Source organism: Musa acuminata, chromosome BXJ3-5 (assembly GCF_036884655.1).
Source record: "Musa acuminata AAA Group cultivar baxijiao chromosome BXJ3-5, Cavendish_Baxijiao_AAA, whole genome shotgun sequence".
Classification (NCBI taxonomy): Eukaryota; Viridiplantae; Streptophyta; class Magnoliopsida; order Zingiberales; family Musaceae; genus Musa; species Musa acuminata.
The window spans coordinates 41,973,364-41,994,897 of NC_088353.1; the positions used below are offsets into that span (position 1 = coordinate 41,973,364).

General features: G+C 38.1%; 4 protein-coding genes across 4 annotated transcripts; 1 reads left to right on the plus strand and 3 right to left on the minus strand.

Annotated features, from left to right (window-relative positions):
* Nucleotides 1-148: 148 nt before the first annotated feature.
* LOC135637937 (embryo-specific protein ATS3B-like) lies at nt 149-3,194 on the minus strand. The gene is made up of 3 exons (XM_065150829.1): nt 2,952-3,194; nt 2,731-2,844; nt 149-647 (listed from the first exon to the last, which is right to left on the minus strand). The coding sequence occupies exons 1-3, from the start codon at nt 3,090-3,092 to the stop codon at nt 369-371; spliced, it is 534 nt and encodes a 177-aa protein (XP_065006901.1). The 5' UTR covers nt 3,093-3,194; the 3' UTR covers nt 149-368.
* Nucleotides 3,195-5,459: 2,265 nt separating this feature from the next.
* Nucleotides 5,460-11,300, minus strand: LOC135639128 (nucleobase-ascorbate transporter 3-like). Its single transcript, XM_065152904.1, has 15 exons — nt 11,184-11,300; nt 10,791-11,059; nt 9,936-10,033; nt 9,662-9,838; nt 9,172-9,272; nt 9,004-9,079; nt 8,859-8,927; nt 8,590-8,774; nt 8,391-8,487; nt 8,229-8,315; nt 8,059-8,117; nt 6,534-6,625; nt 6,384-6,461; nt 6,117-6,277; nt 5,460-5,851 (listed from the first exon to the last, which is right to left on the minus strand). The coding sequence occupies exons 2-15, from the start codon at nt 10,978-10,980 to the stop codon at nt 5,636-5,638; spliced, it is 1,686 nt and encodes a 561-aa protein (XP_065008976.1). The 5' UTR covers nt 10,981-11,059; nt 11,184-11,300; the 3' UTR covers nt 5,460-5,635.
* A 1,179-nt stretch (nt 11,301-12,479) lies between these two features.
* On the minus strand, nt 12,480-16,199 carry LOC135638825 (serpin-ZXA-like). Its single transcript, XM_065152275.1, has 2 exons — nt 15,683-16,199; nt 12,480-13,438 (listed from the first exon to the last, which is right to left on the minus strand). The coding sequence occupies exons 1-2, from the start codon at nt 16,082-16,084 to the stop codon at nt 12,656-12,658; spliced, it is 1,185 nt and encodes a 394-aa protein (XP_065008347.1). The 5' UTR covers nt 16,085-16,199; the 3' UTR covers nt 12,480-12,655.
* Nucleotides 16,200-19,523: 3,324 nt separating this feature from the next.
* LOC135638152 (uncharacterized) lies at nt 19,524-20,686 on the plus strand. Its single transcript, XM_065151127.1, has 4 exons — nt 19,524-19,579; nt 19,755-20,125; nt 20,254-20,324; nt 20,409-20,686. The coding sequence occupies exons 2-4, from the start codon at nt 19,767-19,769 to the stop codon at nt 20,414-20,416; spliced, it is 438 nt and encodes a 145-aa protein (XP_065007199.1). The 5' UTR covers nt 19,524-19,579; nt 19,755-19,766; the 3' UTR covers nt 20,417-20,686.
* The last annotated feature ends 848 nt before the right edge of the window (nt 20,687-21,534 follow it).

Genomic DNA, 21,534 nt, shown 5'->3' on the forward strand with positions numbered 1-21,534 from the left:
CTACTAACAAGAGACATCAGCTCCATTCGTTGACACATGGCAAAAGATATGACTGAATAGACTAGAGGATTGCTGACACAGCATGGCAATTTGGTTTTCTTCCTGAAGCTGAACAGTTTAGGCATCCAGTGAAATGATGCTACCATGCTCAATCCAAGCTTGTTATTTAATTGATGACCCAATTCATATTCCAACAACCTCCTTCAAGTGTTTCAAGACAAACATATAGATCATGAAGCTGCTCTCGGTGATAATGCTGGTAATGACTAAGATCAACACAAAGATCCCAGCCTTGTAGAGTACATGCAGTCCTAGTAATACATATACTGCTCTCCTTTATTTATTTACTAAATCTCACTTTCTTATAATCAGATCTCCGCAACGCCGATGGAGGAGGATGATCTGGGACAATGGTTGAAGCCATACCAGATGCCATTAGGGAGAGGGGTACCATAGTAGAAGCTGATGGCACGGCTAACATGGGGCTCATAGACCTGGACCCACTCTGGTGTCCACCCATCCCATCCATCACGCCGCAAGTATAGATAGCATATTCCATACCCACATGGCCCTTGGATCTTGAAAGTATCGGTGGAGCAACGTTCGAATGCACCCGATGATGGATCATCCAGCCTTGGTGCATATACCTTAATCACAAGAAATAAAGGTAACATTCATATACTACATTTCATGGATCTCTTTCATACAGAAGTTTTAAATTGAATAAACAATATAAATATATTTATCAATGTAAGTTATGTTGGTCACACAACTTAGAAACCAATTAAAATCAGACACAATAGCTCAGATATTGACACATTACCACATTCTCAGTCTCATATATTCATGAGGCTATTCTGTGTACGAAACCAACAGAAAGATTTTTCAAAGCTATGCCCAAACTCTGGCATAGAGAGTGGGCAAAAATGATTTGCTTACTCCACTAACAAAAATAGAAAGGGAATTTGATGACAGAGACCATACTTTCATGTGTCGGAAAAGAAAATTTATAGGATCTAGATGGGCACTGTTGTATAAATTTTAGGAGAAAATTCAAGCAACAAGTAGATAAATAGGACTAATTAATTATATCAAGAATGGATTTGAAGAAAAAAGAAGAAACAGTTCAAGAAATGCTACACAGTCAAATTACGAGACTTAATAAGTTTGGACTGCACATCAAAGCTTAAGACAGACCTATACATAGAATCAATATTGCAAAGAGTGGATAATTGAGAAAGTTTATGGCAGTAATATACCATTTAATGTTAATCTTGATGATTTGAATAGCATTCAAAAAAAAGTTTCAGCAAGTTATCAGATTGATATGGCACTATACTAGGTTGTACATCTGCATAAATCATCTCATAGCCTAAAGAAATAAACTAAAAAAATGAGGACAGGGTAATACAGAAGTGTATGTTCCATTATTAGTTTTTGTGAATCAATAAAGCCAGGCGGTACATACAGGTGATGGATATTTCAAACCAATGGTTGAACTTTGGATTAAAGAAAATTTTCCTGAAATCAATAAGAATATTGTCAATTATGATGATTATCTAGGCTTTCAAGAGACATACAGTTGAGAAAATCAAGTAACAAAGAAGATGGAAATGGTACCTAGTAGCCTCACACCATCGATCCTAAGACCCTCGTGTTTGATTCACAAAACATCTGCATAATAAAACCAAAAGAACTCTGGGAGAAACTCATTCTACAATATGCAGTACCATACCCCAATTAAACTGCAGAGCCATTTCTACTCCTTGAAGAATCATCCCGTGCCCGTATTGGGTAGTCTCTGTCAAATTTGTTAGCTTTGCTCTAATTGTATGTCGTCTATCAACTCCCATTTTAGTTAATGTGCACTAAAATGCTTTTCAGACTTCAGAGAACTCAACACTAAATGCCTCATCAATTGCGTTAAACTTTTTTCTTCATAGATTGGTTTGTACAATTATAACCTACATTTTCATGTCAATAAGCATGCTTAGAGTGGTATCTTGAGTGTTTCATGTTTTCTGGTTGTATTTGATCCTTATAAATAGTTCATTTTTTGCCTAAAGACTTTCCTGGATATTCTTATACCACAATCAGGGTAAAGTTTTCATATAAGTTCTTGTTTTTAACAACAAAACATTTATGACCCCTTTCAGTTCATGATCTTGTTGGATTTTTCTCACCTTGATTCACATTTGATTTCTGTTCTCAGATCACCATCACCCTTCAATACATTAACATAAGAGAGAAAACAACTCAAAAAAGAAAAAAAAAATGAATTTTTTAGAGATAAATTAAGTTACTATGCACCATTCTTACTGTTATCATACTAGCAAATGGAGCATCTTGTAGCAAGATTCATTTTTTTTCTTTTTTTAAAAAAAAAGGCATTTCCTCTTCTAATCCAGTAGGTGATATATTATGGGTGAAACCTGGATGAAACACCAAGTTCGTAAATGTGACCATTAGCCCAACTGATGGGCTATGTACATCAGGAGTGACATGTTGGCACAAACACAGAGCAGAGAATATGTTTAAAGGTAATGAGTCTACATGTAAACATAATAATGTGTAAAAATTTTGAGAATAAAAAAAGATTATTTTTTTACAAGCCAAAGGAATGATACAGAAATTAACACCTCGGAAAGGAAAAGGGCGCACTGAAATTTTATCTATTTCTTCAAAAGAATAAGTAAGATAGGAACTCAGAAAAGCATAATAAATAGATACCTCGTTGTGGTAAGCATCACCGAAAGCGAGGCTGATCCGATCAGTGGTGAAGCGCCTGGAAGAGCAGCTGGTTTTTATCTTCACAGTGTAGGAACATCCCCACCCGATCTCCTCCTTCGATAAGGATCAATGCAGTAACCAAACAGAAGCAAGCTTCTTGAGCAACAAAAATAGGTTTCTTTTCGTAAAGCAAAGGAAGATAACCTCGATCCCATGTGTACCTTGATCTCTTGGATCTTGAAGGAAGGGAACGCCCGCGGGCGCGGATCGACGGGTACGGATTCACAGGAGATGAGGAAAAAGACTGGTGACGACAGCAAGATGAGGAAGAGGAGGAGAAAGGACCTCAAGGGATTGCCCATCTCAGCTTCCTCTTTCTTCTCCGTTCTCGGTACCCCTTTTACCGACAGAAGATGCCGGAAACCCGAACGCTTGTGTTCATGGCACTCACTCGCCGCACCTGCCAAAGAAGCCCCCCAATCGTAAGGGTAAATTAGTCATCTTACCTCCACACAATCTTATGCCAGTAGGGATTGGCTACACTGTGTACGATTCCGAACGATGATCTGATGTCGCCACGTGGTTCACGAAATGCGGAAAGACGGTTTACCCCCCGTGATGGCTAATTATAAGGAGTCGTTGCCAAAGACCGACTCCTTATAATTAGTCGATTTTGCTAAAAAGTTATAAATATTTTTTGATCCAATGAGAATATTTTGGATAATATTTAATTTCTTTTTCATACCTTCAAATAATCAATGTGAGGTATGTTTCAGAGTCACAAATGGTATAATAGCTCATCGGCTCGTCAATTTTGGAATAGTCTGCTTCTCACCCATCAGTTTGTAATCTCAATTTAGTATTAATGATATTTTATTTTTTCAAAGAATACAGGTTTAGCTGATGACAGTACAAAAAATTATCCTCATGTTTTAATAATATGGAAAGCGGAAGCAAAATCGATAAATAAATAATTTAAAGTTTATAAAAATAAAATATTTTTAAAAATTAGACTTAAATGAGTCTGAAACAAGAATTTTACTAATAGTTGTGGGGAGAGTATCATTGATTGTGAGTCGGCTCGATTTACTCTGGACCCAAAGGCATAATGATGACCTCACATGGTAGTCTTGCAAAATAGTTGATGCAGCATTAAGATACCTAAGATGGTCTTCAGGTGGCTCGGGATTGTCAGTAAATTCCTACACAAAGGTCAGCATCGGAGGGAATTTTCCGACTTGACCCCTCTAATGCTCAAGTTAATTTTTGAGATATTATGTAATGTAAAGGGATTTCTTGGAGAGAGGCCCGACCCCTAGGTTAGTGTCGAGGGTCGACTTTTATACTTGTTTAGTCGAGGGAAAAACTTGCAACGATCGTAATACCCTCCTTTTAGCATTTTGTCCATATGGGCTACATGTCTAAATAGCCTCCCGTGGATTGTTGTCCACGGGGCCAACCAAGGGGGGGGAGCAAGCTACTCATAAACTACTATCCACGAAAGCCAATAGAGCCAGCTCGAACACCCCGTCATGGACTATTGTCTGCAAAGGTTGACAAATCATAATTGCCTCCACATCACTACTAGTACGAGGGTGAGCCAAAGATGATTCTTGGAATGACTTTTTGTGGGTTTCTTTGTGCTTGCCCGAAATCATCACTTCTACAATTATGTACCGATTGGCCCTATGAAACATCTTGAGAGTTATCATTGGTGGTCTCTCGACTAATGACCAAAAGAAGCGGATAAACCTTAGGCCATCATAAAGGCCTATATCACTAGAAAGGGTGTGGACATCCCACTAGAAAGGGTATGGGCGTCCTACATGCCTCATATTTTGCCAACGAACCACGTGAGGAAGTCAAAGAGAGTTTCATCATCTCTATCTCAACTTGTCTCAACTTGAGTGACATTGCCACATATGTATGTTCCTAAGGAAGTGAAACTCGAATTCCTTCACGAGTTGAGCAAAGAACAAAATTGAGAGAGTAACTTCAAGCAACCGTTCAATTCTTGCACAAAGCCCCTTTGTGTTAGTGGAACGCTCGGCATATCTGAGCTCTGAAACCTACGATGTGCTCCATTGGATCAGCTCAAATAATCTCTTGTAGACTATTGTCCATGGCGATTGATAGATCGTAATTACCTCTATGTCACTACCCACTCGAGAAGTAACTTAGTCTTTGTCTTCCACATCATCCTCTTTGTGATGACTAGCTAACGAGATGAGATTGATTATTAAAATATTCCCTATCACTAGTCAAGCGAGGATATTTAAGAATGTATCGGATGAGATTTTGAACCTTTAACTAATAATAAACGAGTCAGGTATAACACCATTTTAAATCATTAAACTTAGATATATAAATAAAATAATTATTGATATAACTATTATATAAAAATCTACATAGACAAAAGCACAAGCTATGTGACTGGGATAAGAGAGTTTCTGCAAGTCGAAGAACTTAATCCATCTCGAACAAGGATTCATCCTTTTTCCATGTCAATGTTGAAAGTGATCTCCACTGAGCTTCTTCAGATTCATAAAACAACATAGCTACCATTATCACTGTCAATGTCATGTGTTGGTGTAGACGACACATTATGTCTCGTCTGCTATGAACCAGGAGATGATATCATGAACAAAGAAAAAAAAATTAAGAATGCTGAAAAGAATTTAGTTTATGCAGAAGAACTCAGCTGATCGACAAACGCGAGCAAAGCTATGTGGATATAACTACCTTTATCATGAATTCCAGATTTGAAGTGCTTCAGAAGAATTTGACTAAGAAACATTTGGTATGTAAAGGATCAGACATAAATTTTCAGCATGTATGAGCACATATAGAATAAACTCTGGAGAATGCATACATGTGCAATTTACATGTTTGGAGGCTGGCAATATTATCTAAGGAAACGGGTCGGCATCCATTCATGCACTCTGATAGGGAAGCTATAGAACTCTTCATTTCTGGCATCATTCTTGTTTAAAGGATTCAACCATAAGAACCCTCTGTCGGAGAAAGAAGTCTGGGCCTCCAGTGTGTTATCCAGCACTATCCCTACTATAAATGCCACTGTTGGAGCCGACGAGAAGATAGAATTTAATATGTCATTGAACTGCAAACAAGAAAAGACATGAGTGTCAAAAATTAAGCAATAATCAGATTTTACTCTATTCAGCATATCTCATTAAACTATAAATCCTAACGGGTCCTCGGCTTTTCGAGGTGAAATAATAAAGGAGGTACATATGCTAGTCGAAGTTATAACATCACAAGGCTTTTCTCATTTTTTCAAGAGTGGAAGCTCATCAGCTGAATTATCTGCATAATTTTCCTAATAAGAAAAAAGAAGCTCATCAGCTCATCTGGTTCTAACTTACCCATCCAGCATTTGTTTTAGCTGGTCCGTGACCCGCTGAAGCCGTGAATTCATTGAAGTACTGAGGAACAGATATACCAAGGAAAAGTGAAAGGCCCACTATGTACAGGTTCCTCATGGAGTTGTTGTTGGCGAATTGAATAAATGAGACACCAACAGCAGCTGCAATATCCAAATAGGTGGTTTTTAGAAGCATTAGCAGGATATTGATAGAAATAATTGAGAGAGAAAATAACAGAGAGTAATCCATATTTTCTTCTAAACTCACCGACGAGTCCAAACAGAATACAGTATACTGCTGCAAATATTGGTAATGGAATTGAAGCGAACAACGCACCGAACTTTCCTGTTATGAAGAATGCTTCAGATATCGAAAATTCAGTGAGTTTCATTCCACATTGAAATTAGTAGTACATACCGAAGATGGAGAAGAATATCATAAAACCAGCCGATATCTGCACGATTCTCCGACTTCCAACGCGTGTCAATCCCAGAAGTCCAACGTTTTCACTACAAAACACCTAATCGATTATACTAAAGGAAACTTGAAAATAATCTTTAATAACAGCTGTAATGAACCAGCTAAAAGAACTAAACAACAAAATTTATTGGATGCAAATTTTCCAAGAAAAGAAAAACCTCTTCTTCTTTTATTTCTTAAAGGAAGAGTTGAAAGAAACTTAATATACTTAAATCATTTCCATTTTCTTCTAGATGTAAAATATAAGCTAATTTATTTTTTTCTTGAATCCAAATTAACTACGTGGATACGGACAAAATTATCGCATTCGGGACAGCTAGTAAGAAGAGAACAAACAGATACAATGTGAAAAAAAGACACAAAGACGCTACAAGTCTGCAGCAATCAGCATCGGGTGCAAAAGATTGCAGAGCATCAAATGATCATCTATTAATCCTAAATAAAACCTTTTTATTAATCTCTAGAGCATCAAATGATCATCAGCTATCTGCACATGCATTAGCCAAAATTGTAGTCAAATACAAAATACATTTGTGTGAGTTGAAGTAAAATATCATATTCATTATAGAATTGATTGGCCAGCTTCTATTTATTATATTCGGTCTCACCTATTGAAGCTTTATTGATAATTTCATAGCTTAATGAAATAAGCTTGCAGCATTCTGCTTTTGCCTCAGAGGAAAAAATGAAGCCTCAACAAAAGAATACTTCAACCTCTCGTCTGATTATTATGGGTGTCGTTCAATTGTTGCTATCATCTAACGAGTTTTGTAGCTCATTGTTCATTTATAAAATGGCCAAGTAATCAACTCATATAGATTGTCCTCAGTCTTAATTAGACCATCTAAAGTTTGTGTTGTCAATTCTACATAAGATAAAATGCCAATTCTACATAAATTCCATTTCGTATAGTCATCTTACTGTAACCAGGATCTAGTTCCTTGTTGTATACCATGTCAACACAGCTTAAATTATACATTGCATCATATGCGTCCGATACATCAATGAATTCATTTGTATGGCTACTTCTTTTTATGCTATATTGATCACCTTAACCCTCTCTCAATGCAACATAAATTTCAATGTGTTTGTCACTATTAGGTGGCTAACATAAAAAGCTCCTCTTCAGTGGCAACTCCTCTGAAGGTGGCCAATGCCTGCTTCCTCTTAATCGCCTCATCTTACCTTTGCTCCTCTTTGCTGACCCTCACCAGCTACCCATGCTAGTTCCCCGTTATTGTAACTAATATGTAGGGCTCATCCTCTCTGTCTCTCTCTAAAATTTAGGTTGCCATGGCAAGTACAAAACAGTCTTACGACTCGATACACTGATTATACCGGTACCATACCGGTCCGACTGTAGACTAATATTGATGCTGAATGTAAATTTTTATCCTTGGGTAACCAATAAAACAATTACACGCCAAGAACTTCTACCAGGGATTTGACAATAGTGCCTTACACTGATGCAGTCGAACCAGCTGCAGCACCAAATATACCTTCAAGAAGCATACCAACACCCTGGACATACAAAACAAATTATAAAAAGGAATACCTGATACTGCATCAAAATTCTTGTTTAATTGATAAATTTTTGACAAAGTACAAAAATATGTGGCCTGTTGTTTAAACCTGGAGGCCAATGCTTCGACTTAGCACATATGCAGGAGGTGGTGTAGCACCTGCGAGCCGAGCAGCTGCATAATGGGCTCCAGTAGACTGCATTTAGAACAAAGATGAAGTATAAACTACTTTAATAAGACAACAAAATAGATATGAAATATCAAATTTTACCTCAAGACCTGAAACAAGTACTGCACCCATCATCCCAAATACGTGACTTGCAGCAAATATGGGAGCACCCCACTGAAATGGGTACGGGATCTTAATCCTGAGACAAACAATGCCAATACATTGATATTTGAAATGCTATTCTTAATGGCTTATGTTACATTTACTGAACAAAAGAATAAAGGATGCTGTTGAAGACTACCATGGAGCAGATGATATTAAGTATGATCTATCAGTACGGCAATGCAACTTGGTCTTCTCGGGGACATTGTTGTATGCACCAGCAGCAGTAAGAATAGCAGCAAAAGCCCATACAATTTTGACACAGAAAATGATTGAGAACCTCTCAAGCACAAAGTAAGCTCTCTCATTAACATGCTTCGTATGCTGTAGAGGATGCGGATGGGTGAGTCTGCTATTTGTCAGCATTATATAACAATTATCAAATAGGTTGATCTGTGAACCCCTTACCTGTTGGGCGATAACTAATAATACTAACAATATCAGCACTGGCAATCCAACTTCAACACATTTTCCTAGCTGAAAATATCAAAGGAATGCCAACTTAAGAAGTTTTTTTGAAACCCTGAGTTCTGATGAAATCTAGAAACCACACCTGAGGGAAGCCTCGCTCGAACAGTCCAAGACCCACAACACAAACTACAGGAACTATAGTCACAGGACTGCAGAACCTGAAAACCCACTTTTCGATACAATAATTAGACTGTAAACTAAAATCTGATGTATAGATATGCTTTCAACACAAAAATCAATGAAATTCTACCTGAAGAGTTTTTTCCATGCTCTGGTGTACCCAATAAATATGTTGACGAATGAAGAAATTATCAGTGCTCCTTGAATGGTTCTCGTAGTATGGACAAATCTCTGCAACAATATTGAGACCAAATAAATATGTCTTTCACTGTGAACAAAGATACTTGTCAGCAGTAAGATGCGGCTCAGTAATTGTGAAGTCACAGATCAAGTGCGCAGGCAATCAAAGATCATAAGCTACAAGAAGATTGACTCAGAAATCGATTTATTCTTCTTCTTCAAAAGCTCAATTATTTCTGGGTCTATTCAACTAATGTTTATTTGGTCTCAAAATTTTTAGACGATGAAATCCGTGAAGCACAAATTTCAACACTATAGGAAGAGTAACCATAATTAATGAAAGCAGAATCCCTTTCCTTCTCAATGATTTACACTGAATAGTCAAAACGATAGGTAATAAAGTGCAACAAATGAACTTGAAAGCAATGTCATCCATCTACCTGGTGTTCATCATTGTAGGCCCGTGAATTGAAGTCTCTGATAATTGACATGACAGGGATGATGAACGCAAAAGATGAGTTCATCACAGTGGGTAACCGTGTTCCGATCAATGTCTGGAGAAGGGTATTAATCCCACTCATGAACAGGAGTGTCTGAATAGTACGTGCCTTATCTCCCTGTTGCAAAATTACAACTGATCGATGAGTTGCTTACTAGTTTTGGGGGAAATCAGATCCAAGTAAAATAGAAATGTGTAAAGTAAAGATGTTTTACATGGTTTCCACCCATCAGAGGGACGAGAAAAGAAGCTAGCATGACAATTGATCCCAACATAACTATGTAGTGTTGGAACGCAAGTGCAAACATTTCAGCTGTAATTCCCAAAACATTTCTCAAGTAAGCAATAATCCTATCTGATAAATAAGTATACCGAATTACAGTTTTGGTAAAATTATGAAGAACAAAACGCAGTAATTGGACAATTGCCAAACCAAGTGAATCAAATCATATGGAGAGAGCATAAGCATACATGTCAGACAACAAAAATAGAACTTTGAGCCCTCTTCATGTAATAGAACAGAGCTAACCAAAGGAAATAAGGCAACAAACTGACATGAACGATTATTAGGGCATTTGGTTGCGGTTTCGTTGATGTATTCAGAAGAGAAAGACACTGGAAGAAACAAGAAGGGCAAGATATACTGCGAAAGGAGCAAACAACTGCATATCCATATTGTTGCATACCATCAAAGATCAACTGAAAGAAGCAAAATTAGCAGCAATAACTTGAGAATTATGCTCATTAAAAAAGAGAGGATCTTTTAGCAGAGATCCAGCAAAAGAAATGCAAAAAGAAGAAGGCTTTGAGGGGTAGAAAACTCAATACCATAATGAAATCTTAGAACCAAAATCTAAGAAGGTCAAAATCCTAAAGATACACCCAAGTATCTTAAGATCCAATAAACAATAAACTGGAAAAAACACAAGTATTGATGAAAATTCCTCGACATAAAACACAAACAGACAGGTCGTGTACAAGAGAAGCATGGAATTCATCCGACAGAACTACTGAACAGAGTCCAAAAAAAAACAAGAACAAGGGGGAAGAAAAGGAGACACGAAGCTCACGCCACGAAGGGTTGGAATGGAGGCAAAACTGAAGATTGGGAAGCTGCTCGAGGGGCGGGTGAGTCGGGTGGACGTCTCCAAACCCAGCAGCCGTCGGCATCGGCATCGGCATCTGCATCTGCACCGACGGCGGTGCGGTCGGAACCACCGGCGGCCCCTGGGGCGTAGGCGCTCCCGTCTCTCCTCCCATCCTCCAATCTACCACCGCGTACCGTGATCCCTTCAAGCTTCTGGTCTTCTCCTACTATTATTATTCGCCACAGCCTCCTCTGTTATCAAAACCAGTAGCTAAAATACTAAAAATGGAGCTCAAGAAAGACTAGAGATAGACTCGAGAAGCTGACAAACGAAAGCAAAGAGAGACTTTTCAAAGAAAGCATAGACGCAACGCACAGATCTTTTGTAAATTTGGATCAACAACAACACTGAGCGGTTTCCTTCTCACAAACTCGGATGTTTGTGAGAGAATCAATAGTAAATATGGCAAAGGTGGGAATCGAGACGTACATTAAACAAGGCAAGAGATCAACGACTCCAACCTTTGTTTATACTACTCATCGAGGTCGTTCACATTGTTCGAATTGACAGCAAAGATGTTGGACTCACCAATTTTACTGAATCCTAGTTACTACTTTACTGCCAGGAACATGTGAATGCAATTACGTCCTCAGTACTCAAGTCTGGGATGCGTCATCATGCACCCGTTGATTGTCCTCGCTCTGTGGGCCATTCTCATGTTTCCGCTGATTTTATTGTACTTCAGCAATTTTTACGCGGTTGGGGAACAGGAACATTAAATTTTCTGATTTGATGCTGCTACTTTGGATCGATGATGCATGAATCAGGGCAGTCGGTCAGCGTCGAAGCTAAAGATCATGGTAAGAGGAACACTTGTTCCCTACCCATGACGTGATTGGAAAGGGGACGTCGGAGCGTTGGCATTTGGAATCTCGAAGGAAACAGCGGAGTGGAGACACCGAGATCCCATCCATAGATCACGTGGAAGCAATAGTGTGCAGACATAGGATAATGTTTCCCGACAGCTACGGCTGCGGAGGTCGGCACCGACACGCCACGCCCGATAGATTCGAGTGCAATCTTTCTTCCCGGGAGGATGTCCACAACGAACGTTCAAAACGACCGGACATGACATTCGAGTTCCGTGAGTCTTCCCGCAAATGATCATCTATCTACCGGAAAGATCCGCTTGATGCCGGACTCTTATGTGAAGATTAAGCCAACGTTCCGGTGGAGTGAGAATGATTCTGTAAATTGTGTAACATGAACATCTCTGCTACACGAGCAGAGGCATCAGATGGGCTTTCGAGGATGATTAACAAGCAGAATGATACATTGGAGGAGGATATAATATATATTAATAGTTTGTTCGATGGATGGTTCAAGTAAGAAGACTAAGAGAGGACGAATGGAATGGACAAATGCTGGTAGCACGCAAATTGAAGTCATTAGCAGTGTCTGTATCAATTTAGCAGTATCGAGAAAAATTGAAGATATATGCACTATGCATCATGAGAAATTAAGAGTCAAGAGAGAAAATTGAGATTGAAAGCTGCACTTATTTCCTATGATCTTACTAGCTTTGTAGACCTAACAAGTTGTCCATAGGTTATGAGGCAAATTTGAATGCAAAAATATAGAGAATGAAAGCAGGAAAAAAATACTAGCACGCACAAAATTATGATTTTTAATCAGTAAAACACATTATCTGAGATGGTAATGAGCTATAATGTTGTTTGAACTTCTACAGGACTGAGTGGTAGCAAAACAATACAACTTTCTTAAGCTTATCCTCCACATATTTTTTGCTTGATCACTACTCACTAATGAACATATTATTTGTTGACTTACCCGATAAGTGAGGGATTGAGAACATGGCCGGTGAACAACACTACTCTGGTTACGTCTTCTCTTATTATAAAGATGAATGGGTGATCTGCTTCAAAGTCTAGAGGACCAATCGGTAATGACCTCAGAGCCACCACAGCAGCAGTAGCAGCGGCTGCTTCAGTTCCTTCTTCATTGACTTCGATAAAGGATTTGTGGAAAACTGATGATACATAGAGGCTTCGACCAACAGATGAATCTGCCACCTCTGATAGATCTGCATCTGCACTGAAAGGTAATGCCAGGCCCAAACTTTTCAGCAGTGCAGATGCTTCAAATCCAAATGATATCTTGAACTTTGGCAGCTTGAACTTCCCTACTTTAACCTTCGTCATTGGAAGACGGTGAGTTAAGAACTCAGACTTAGAATTCAACTTCTCCTGCAAACTCCACAAACCATCTCGTGCATCTGGCAGGAAAATATACATAGAGAACAGCCTTGCATCCTCACCTTGCTTGTAAGGGAGCCTAAGAACCTTAAATCCATCATTTGAAGACAAATACTGATCTTTTTTACTAGACATGAAAGGCACTTGAACTGAGGTTCCATTTAGTAGGTGGAATTCTGAGTCATTCGTCTGAGATGAATCAAACTTTTCATTCCAGGATCCTTTGAAGTAGAGTGCATTACCCAACACCAATCTGGTGTTACTGTCAACAGAACCAGGAGGAAGGAGCTCTTTGATCAGGCCAGCGGTAACGTTCTCAACCCAAGAGTTAACATCATTTGTAACTTCAACAGCCTTCATGGTCAGCATAGACGTCAACAACCATACCAATATCAACAGTATATAATGAACATGAATTGGATTAATGCGGAATATAACTGTAGTCAGGAACAAAAGTTTGACTGGAGATCAGGTGATCTTTTCCTTTTCCTTTCCTTAATTGTATCCTGTTTGACTCCGTTTATCTTATTAACAAAAAAGTGGATGGTGCCAATTGATATCGATTGTGCATATTGCTCTATAAAGAAGAAATATAAAGTGACAAGATATTTTCTAGCTCAGAGCCCTGAGAGTTAGAATTTTATTCTGAAGTGCTAATTTTTATATAAATTATAAAATAATCATCTCAGAGAATTCCAAATCTATTTTCTTCTTATGAGAATTGCAGAACTAATAATAGTATTACCTATGAAGTATACAAAGCATATTGATTTTTGCAGTAACAAAAACTTCACTTATCAATAGTGGAAGAGACAATTCACATGAAACAAAGTATGGAGGCAATTCACGAGGATATCAACAGTCTGTCAAAGATGCTGGGCTACTGCTTGCCGTTCCCATGAGTTTAGAAACTGAATAGAAGTTATGCACAGGTAATAAGTGCATCAAGAGAATATTGTCAAGTAACTGCAATGTCAGCTTAAGACACAAAAGTCCTATGATTCTCTATTGTTAGAAAACATTGATTTATGAGCATCTATAATGATAGAAATGGTCATATGACTCTTCTAAGTCACAATTTTAATTCCATATAGGTTTTCAGACCAAGAATAAATGACTCATTATAAATTAGTTAGTTGTTATGGATCCAAGTCTATCACAACAACAACAAAGCCATAAAATCCTAGTAAAACCATAAAGTTCCAATTATTTGTGATCGGCTACATGGATCAAAACCATCAAATGCTTGATTTTATTCGATGTAGTTGACATCAAGGATTGAAATTTCATATCGTACCGAAGTTTTAAGATTTGCTCAGTACGGTATGGTACTATAGATCGAACGGTACATTTTGGTATACCGCTCGATATATATATATGTGTGTATATATATGTATATATATATATATATGTATATATATATGTATGTACATATATATATGTACATATATATATATATATACATACATATATACATATAAAGGCGACGTTGCCTCTTTTCTACCCACACGGAGAGAAGGTGGGGCGAAGAAACAACGCAGAGGCCTCGTCACCTCAGACGAGATGACGATCGATTTAGAGTAGTAACAGGGCAAAAACAACCCCAATCGACGGTACCGCCCAGTAGCGGGCGATCCGCGTACCGGTCTGCTGGTGGACCGGTACAAATGATATTATTTGAAATTAAAATCCTTGGTTGACGTTACAAAAAAGGCTGTCTCAAGTCTTTCCTTTTTGGATCATATCTAGGTGGAGGATGAGATGGTAATAAAAAGGCATAACAAGCTTATTTTACGGATGTTCTAAGATGATCAACAACAACAAGCTAAAATGTCTCAACTATTTAGGATCATCTTTCGATTACTGTTTGTCTAAGACCATTTTAATCAAATTATGAATCTCAAGTCCAAGCTAATTTCAAAGATATTGTTGTCATGCATTTCAGAACACCCAGAAAATAACAGCTTAGAGCCAATTATTTGTATGGACTAGTTAACTTGCTAATCTGAAATTAGATGCCAAATAGAATCATGCAAAACCACTCGCAGCATACAGTTTGATGGTAAATAAATTAGTTATTTTTTCAGAGGTGTAAAGTACAAATATGTTTCTTGAAATGCATAAGCAGTTTGCACCCATTTGGAACACAAATTAAGAGCTAGATACTTTATTGTAGAATATTTAATGCAATTGAACAGTTTAGTTAAAGAACATGGCTGATCTTTTGGGCTTTCAACCAATTCAGATGTATAGATACAAATCTTAAATAAGATGAACAAAACTATAACCAACAAGAGAAGGCTGGATGAAGCATTCAAAAATCTGTTAATAATAAATATAGAGCAACATAATAGTACTGGATTAGCTTTAATAGTAATATGTGACATGAAAAAGCAATAAAATTTTTGATGTAAATAGTGTTAGACATTACAAAAAAAATTGGCTCATTTCCTGGAAAAAAAAATCAATTTTTTAGGATAATACCACACAATCGAAAGTTTTATCATTCTGTCGTAGGTCATATGTTCGATCCAACGTCCGTCCCCTATTATTCCGCTTCGCCTAATAATACTACGTTAATGGGAAAAAAAACCTGACCTTGGTTTGGAAATCAACGATTTTAGTGTCTGCTCTAAAAATCTGGGTGACGATCTCCTTGAAGGAAGGCTTCAGCAACAACGAGGAGTCAAAGAAGACGCCGTTGGCGTAGGACACTCTGGGCCCACCTCTCGCCGACCCGTCCGCGAGGACGACGGCGACAACCTGCGAAGATAGGGCGTTGAGGTCTGCGACTCCGCCGCTGTCGCCGAGGCCGAGGAAGGAGAGGATCTGGTCGAGGGTGCGGCCCTTGGAGCCGGCGGCTAGGAGGGACAGGACAAGGTGAACGGAGAGGGGAGAGAAAGCGAGGTTGGCGTCGCTGGCGGCCTCGGCGCCGACTTGCTTTGCGAGGCGGAGCGCGAACGCAGTCTGGTGGCCGATCGACTCCCTCAAATCCATCATGGTAGCAGGTCTTTGAAGAGAGCTGAGAAAGAGGGAAAAGGGAAGAGGGAAGAGGGAAGAGGGCGTGTAGTGGACAGCTTCTTTTGCTTCTGTTAGTCGTCACTTCCTAATCGATACCCCACAAAAACGTGAAAAGAAATAACGGAAAGCTAACGCGAAATTGACGCGCATCGGATGCAAAAACCCGTTCCGGTCTTTCGGAGTCGTCGAAGTCATGCGACGGCTCTAACAATCCGATATCATCGTTATCGGGTCATATCCCCGATCCGCATCAGGTTATTATCGGATCGGATCTCGAGCTGAATCAGGTCGGATCTAATCCGTTTACACCAATGGTTCTTACCTAAAATGTGTGCTATGGGATTAGAATTAGCGATCGGAATTGGATGGAACCAAGCGATTTTGGCTGATAGGGACCAATTTGATTGAATTGGACCCATAAGAATCAATTGGATTCAAACCAAAGTAATTCGATTAGGTTTAATTTGGACCGATTGATTAGAGTCCAATTTTTTATTTTGAATACCTATAGATTTAAGTTTATTTAAAATATTATCGTTTCTAATGTTATCCAAATCAACAAATATTTTGATCGAGATGCATCGTGTTTTCAACAATGATATCTACACGAGGATAATTATCCACTATTTATGAGATAGGAACACTGACACCACTTTGGGATTAGTAGTGAATGTCTATATATATATATATATATATATATATATATATATATATATATATATATATATATATATGACATTGGATAATAATTAAATATTTCTTAATATGAAAGCATTTAGTAATTTATAGACCTTAGGATGTCTTCGTATAAAAATACAGGAAGTCATGGAGATTAGAAATAGATATGTCTTGTCTTTGTAATACTCATTTTTACTTTAGATTAAAAATTGATAGAGAATCTACTGTCAATTAGTACACGTTTATCATATGAGATTCAAGTCATCCTATTATATCTGTCTACGTGGATGAAGATTCAAAATAGAAAAATATAAGCCTCCTTCTCGTTAAACACATGTTGTCACGTGAGATCCAAGTTACTCTCTACCTGTCTACCTACGTGGATAAATATTCAAAATATGAAAATACAAGTCTCTTTTTTCTCCGTTATCACAAGTAAGATAATTACATGTTTTCTTCTTATTTATTATAATAAGAAAGATAATTACTATCCTTTATCACAATCATAAACTCTCTTCTTTATTAAAAGATAATCATATCTTTATAAAAAGATATCTTAAATCCAATGCAAGAAACTCTTTTTAAATAACTCAAATTCATATTTAGAGATCTTAGATTACTAACTTATGCATTAGAGGGATCAAATCAGGAAATTCCTCCTAGCCTTAATCTTTATGTAAGTGATACATCGAGAGTATAATATTTCCATCTCGAGAGTATGACATTTCCATCTTGTGAGCTCAGTATTTTTTACCTTAGAAACATCTTAGATATTCTCGTGCATAATGGTCTAAACCATATTGAGATGTCAACAGTAATTTTTTTTCCTAACAAGAATAAATATCAATTTTTTTTGCGTAAGTTCTCACAACAACTTTGCATGGATTGAAGGAGACCCTACGAAAGAAAAGGCAGCAAAAATTGTTTAGAACATTTTCAAGGTAGTGATCGAATTCCATTAAATATGAAAGAAAAAGATCATTTAGAAAACCTTTTAGATTAGGACAAAGCTTTTTATCTTGATTCCAGTAAAGATCATATAAAAATATTCATATTAATTCAAAGAAAGATTTTGTTCCCAAAACATGAATTGTCAATGCATGAATTTTGCTCGTATATTTTGCTTCCACTTTTTTATGTTTATATGAATTTTCTGCTTGTTATACCAAGACAAATCTTTTAATCTTGAATTCTATCAAGATTTTTCTTTTCGAAACTAAAATATTGCTATGCAAATTTCCTGACCCTAATTCAGTAAACTTAAATTCCTTGTAAAAGATTTCATGCATGCATGGTATGAATATAACTATTGGTATCTGCATCACGCGCGCGCGCGCACACACACACACACACATATATATATATATATATATATATATATATATATATATATATATATATATATATATATATATATAAAAGATCAAAACAAAAAAAATTCTTTAAATATTTTCTATTATAAAAAATATTTCTTTAACCATTTATATTTAGGGAAGGTTGAGCAATAAAAGGTGGATGCATGCATAATTTTCGAGGTCAGAGTCTATGCAAAACCCATCTTAGAGTCTAAAAAGTGTTGGAAGGTTTGTGCCAAGAATCCTTCATGATACATGTGTTTGCGTCGTCGGAAAGACATCTCATGCTTAGCACCACATCAGAGATTTCTTTTTTGTTTTTGAATTGATTCTTTGATGACTACAACAATATAATTATACTTTGTAGAAAGATTTAATGCTAAGAACTTTTTAACTGCCTTTCTATCTTCCATGACATATCAAACATTTTTCTTTTCTTTGTTTTGTTCTTCTTCTAGTCCTTTCTCTTTGTTCTTCTCCCATTGAAATATATGCTATGGTACCCATTACTCGAGAACCTCGAGGATAGGGAATAAGAGGTGACTCATTCCTTTTCAAAGCTGTAATTTACGAGCGGAATATTCACATTGTTTGCTGGTATTGTACATGTATGTGTTCCATGTTCCTTCTTATCCAATCCTAACTCACCACAGAGCCTCCTCGTCCATGTTGATCCCACATGCATGGCTTCGAGCTCTCGTATGTGCGACGCCGGGACGACCAGCCCCTATGGAGGACTACGTTAAGATCATGTTCTACTCCTGTTCTTGGCTGTGTTCAAAGATTGGCGAACAGGGAGCAAACCTACGCAAACGATCCACTGCTAACTAAAGAAGCCAAGCTCCCGGAATCCATGACCTTTAAATTATTGGTAAAGGTGTACTACCAAATGCGATAAGGACTAAGGTCATGGGAATTGATTCTTTAGCTAGTGCTGGAAACTGATATGCATGCATGCATGCACAGTAAAGCTAAGTCATATAGCAACCAGTTCTCTTAATAATTGATGCAAGCATTTTTGTGTTGGAGTCTTTGAGATGTTCTTGTTTCTGGAAAAGCAAGTTAATGTTGCCCTCTTTGTGAGGTATTCATGTTGGTATTACCAACACTACCTGCAAAAGGAAGAGAGCAGGAAGGATGTCAATCGCCAACATCGAGTGTGGTTAATAATTGAGATTTCACGTCCTTTTACAAGGATTTGTAGGACGGGAATCATATAAAGTTGAGAGACGGACTGAGATGTCACTCCCATTCTCTTGTAGTTTTCTGACTCAATTCTCCAGTGCATGTACAGTCCCCATCTTGATTCTCCATTATTGAGAGCCCCATGCAAGTATAAAAGCTACGCCAACCCACGCAAACTGCAATAGACCCCATCACCGGATCGCCTCGTCTCCCGTCCTTCCTTTCTCTGCGTCTTGTCTTACCTTGTATCGATCAGGTCAGCATCAAACAACTTCTCCCTCCACTGTTGCTGTATATATGAAGCTTGTGTATGTAATGACAATACATTGGCGTGAGAAATCATAGTCTTCCGTTGTCCACTCATTGTTTTCCCGTGAATGAACGTATACGTACAGTAGATTATGATTCCTCACGCCATTGTGAAATGCTAGGAGTTTGGGAGGATGAGCAGGCGGCAAGGAGACTGGGACTGCAGGTCATGCCAGCACCACAACTTCAGCTGGCGTGACTCGTGCCAGCAATGTGGTAACCTGCGGCCGTCCACCGGCGACGTCTCCGACTATGCTGGCCTCGGAAGGTCCTCGGTCGGATTCAGCGTCCCCAGTTTTCGGCCCGGCGACTGGAACTGCTCCTGCGGTGGTCATAACTTCGCGAGCCGGACGAGCTGCCACTCGTGTGGCACTTCCAAGGATGACTCCGCCGTCAGCTTCAGCCGTGGGCTCGACAACGATGACATGCCGGGTTCAGGAGGCATCGGCTTTGGTGGTGGCGGGTGGAAGTCCGGTGATTGGTTGTGCACCAGGTGTCCTGCAACTCCCCTTTGTACCTTCTTCTCTCTCTTGCATGTCATGCATGTCCGAGAGAACACCAAACCCTAGCATCTGCTACAAGATAATGATTCATGTAGCTTTGTGCTTGCGTCTTTGCCAGGTCGGGCTGCAACCAGCATAACTTCGCTAGCAGGAAGGAGTGCTATCGATGCAAGGCACCAAAGGGATGCGGTAAACGACGCACTTCCAAGATCGATTCCATGTTTTCCTTCCTCGATGGACTAAGCCTTATGCCATGAAACATTCTGTGTCCAGGCACTTAAATCAACCAAAAAGACCAGAGAGAGAGAGAGAGAGAGAGACGAGATTACGCGACTCACAGCACTATCTCAGGTTATCGCTAACTAAGATACTGTTCCTTGTGATAGTCTCCTCCTATTAGCTTCTGCTTCGTATGGTGTTCTCGACTTCTCTTGTGCTTATAGAAGCTTAATCATGTATAAGTCGTGCTGCTGCACTCACTTCTTCTGCATGGATATGTAAGCGTCTACGTATGCGTTAAATAATGGGCTTCATGCTACATTACAAGTGAAGACATGCTATGCTCTTTCTCTCTCTCTCTCTCTCTCTCTCTTCCACTTGGATTCCGCGAATGTCTTGGCCACTTGTGAGAACTGTTTTGATATGGGAGTACCACATAGATTCGGAAAAGTCATATCAATTAGGCCTATAAAAGGCATCGCATCAATATTTTCATCTGTGCATAAATAGATTGGACGAAAAGAAAAATGATTAGTTCCTCAATTATCTACAAAATATAGGTCTACACGGATCAATATCATGTGGATCAAACCTGCTAAAAATAATAAATCATTAATGCTATTTCTGTCTAAAAAATCTGGAATATTTATATGTGAGGTGAAGATCGAAAAGATGACTGAAATTAATTACACGATGATATGAATTAAGAGAGTCAGAGTTACGTTGAGTTTGATGTCCAACGACATTAGGTTTAATTGGTGTATGTGACTATATATGCTAATCTTAATCAAAGACTCATCCATTTTAACATGTTAAGGCTCGTAAAAAAACAAATGAGTGAGTCAAAATATATTCTGAATATATATACATATATATATATATATATATATATATATATATATATATATATAATTAGGGAAAAAATTAGTCGAACACATCTTTACATTGAGAGCTAAACTTATCTTTCATTCATAATCTTGTTTTCATCTTTTTCAAGAATTAGACTGTATGTGATCTTTGAAGCACAAAGAACATGTATAAGTCTTAAAACAACAGTAGTAATGCTTGAAGCATAAAAAACATGATGAATAATTGATGCATACTCGTTTTATGTGATCTTTGAACTTCTCATCCCTAGTAAACTTTGGGCTAATTATAAATTAGCCCTCTTTAGCATCTC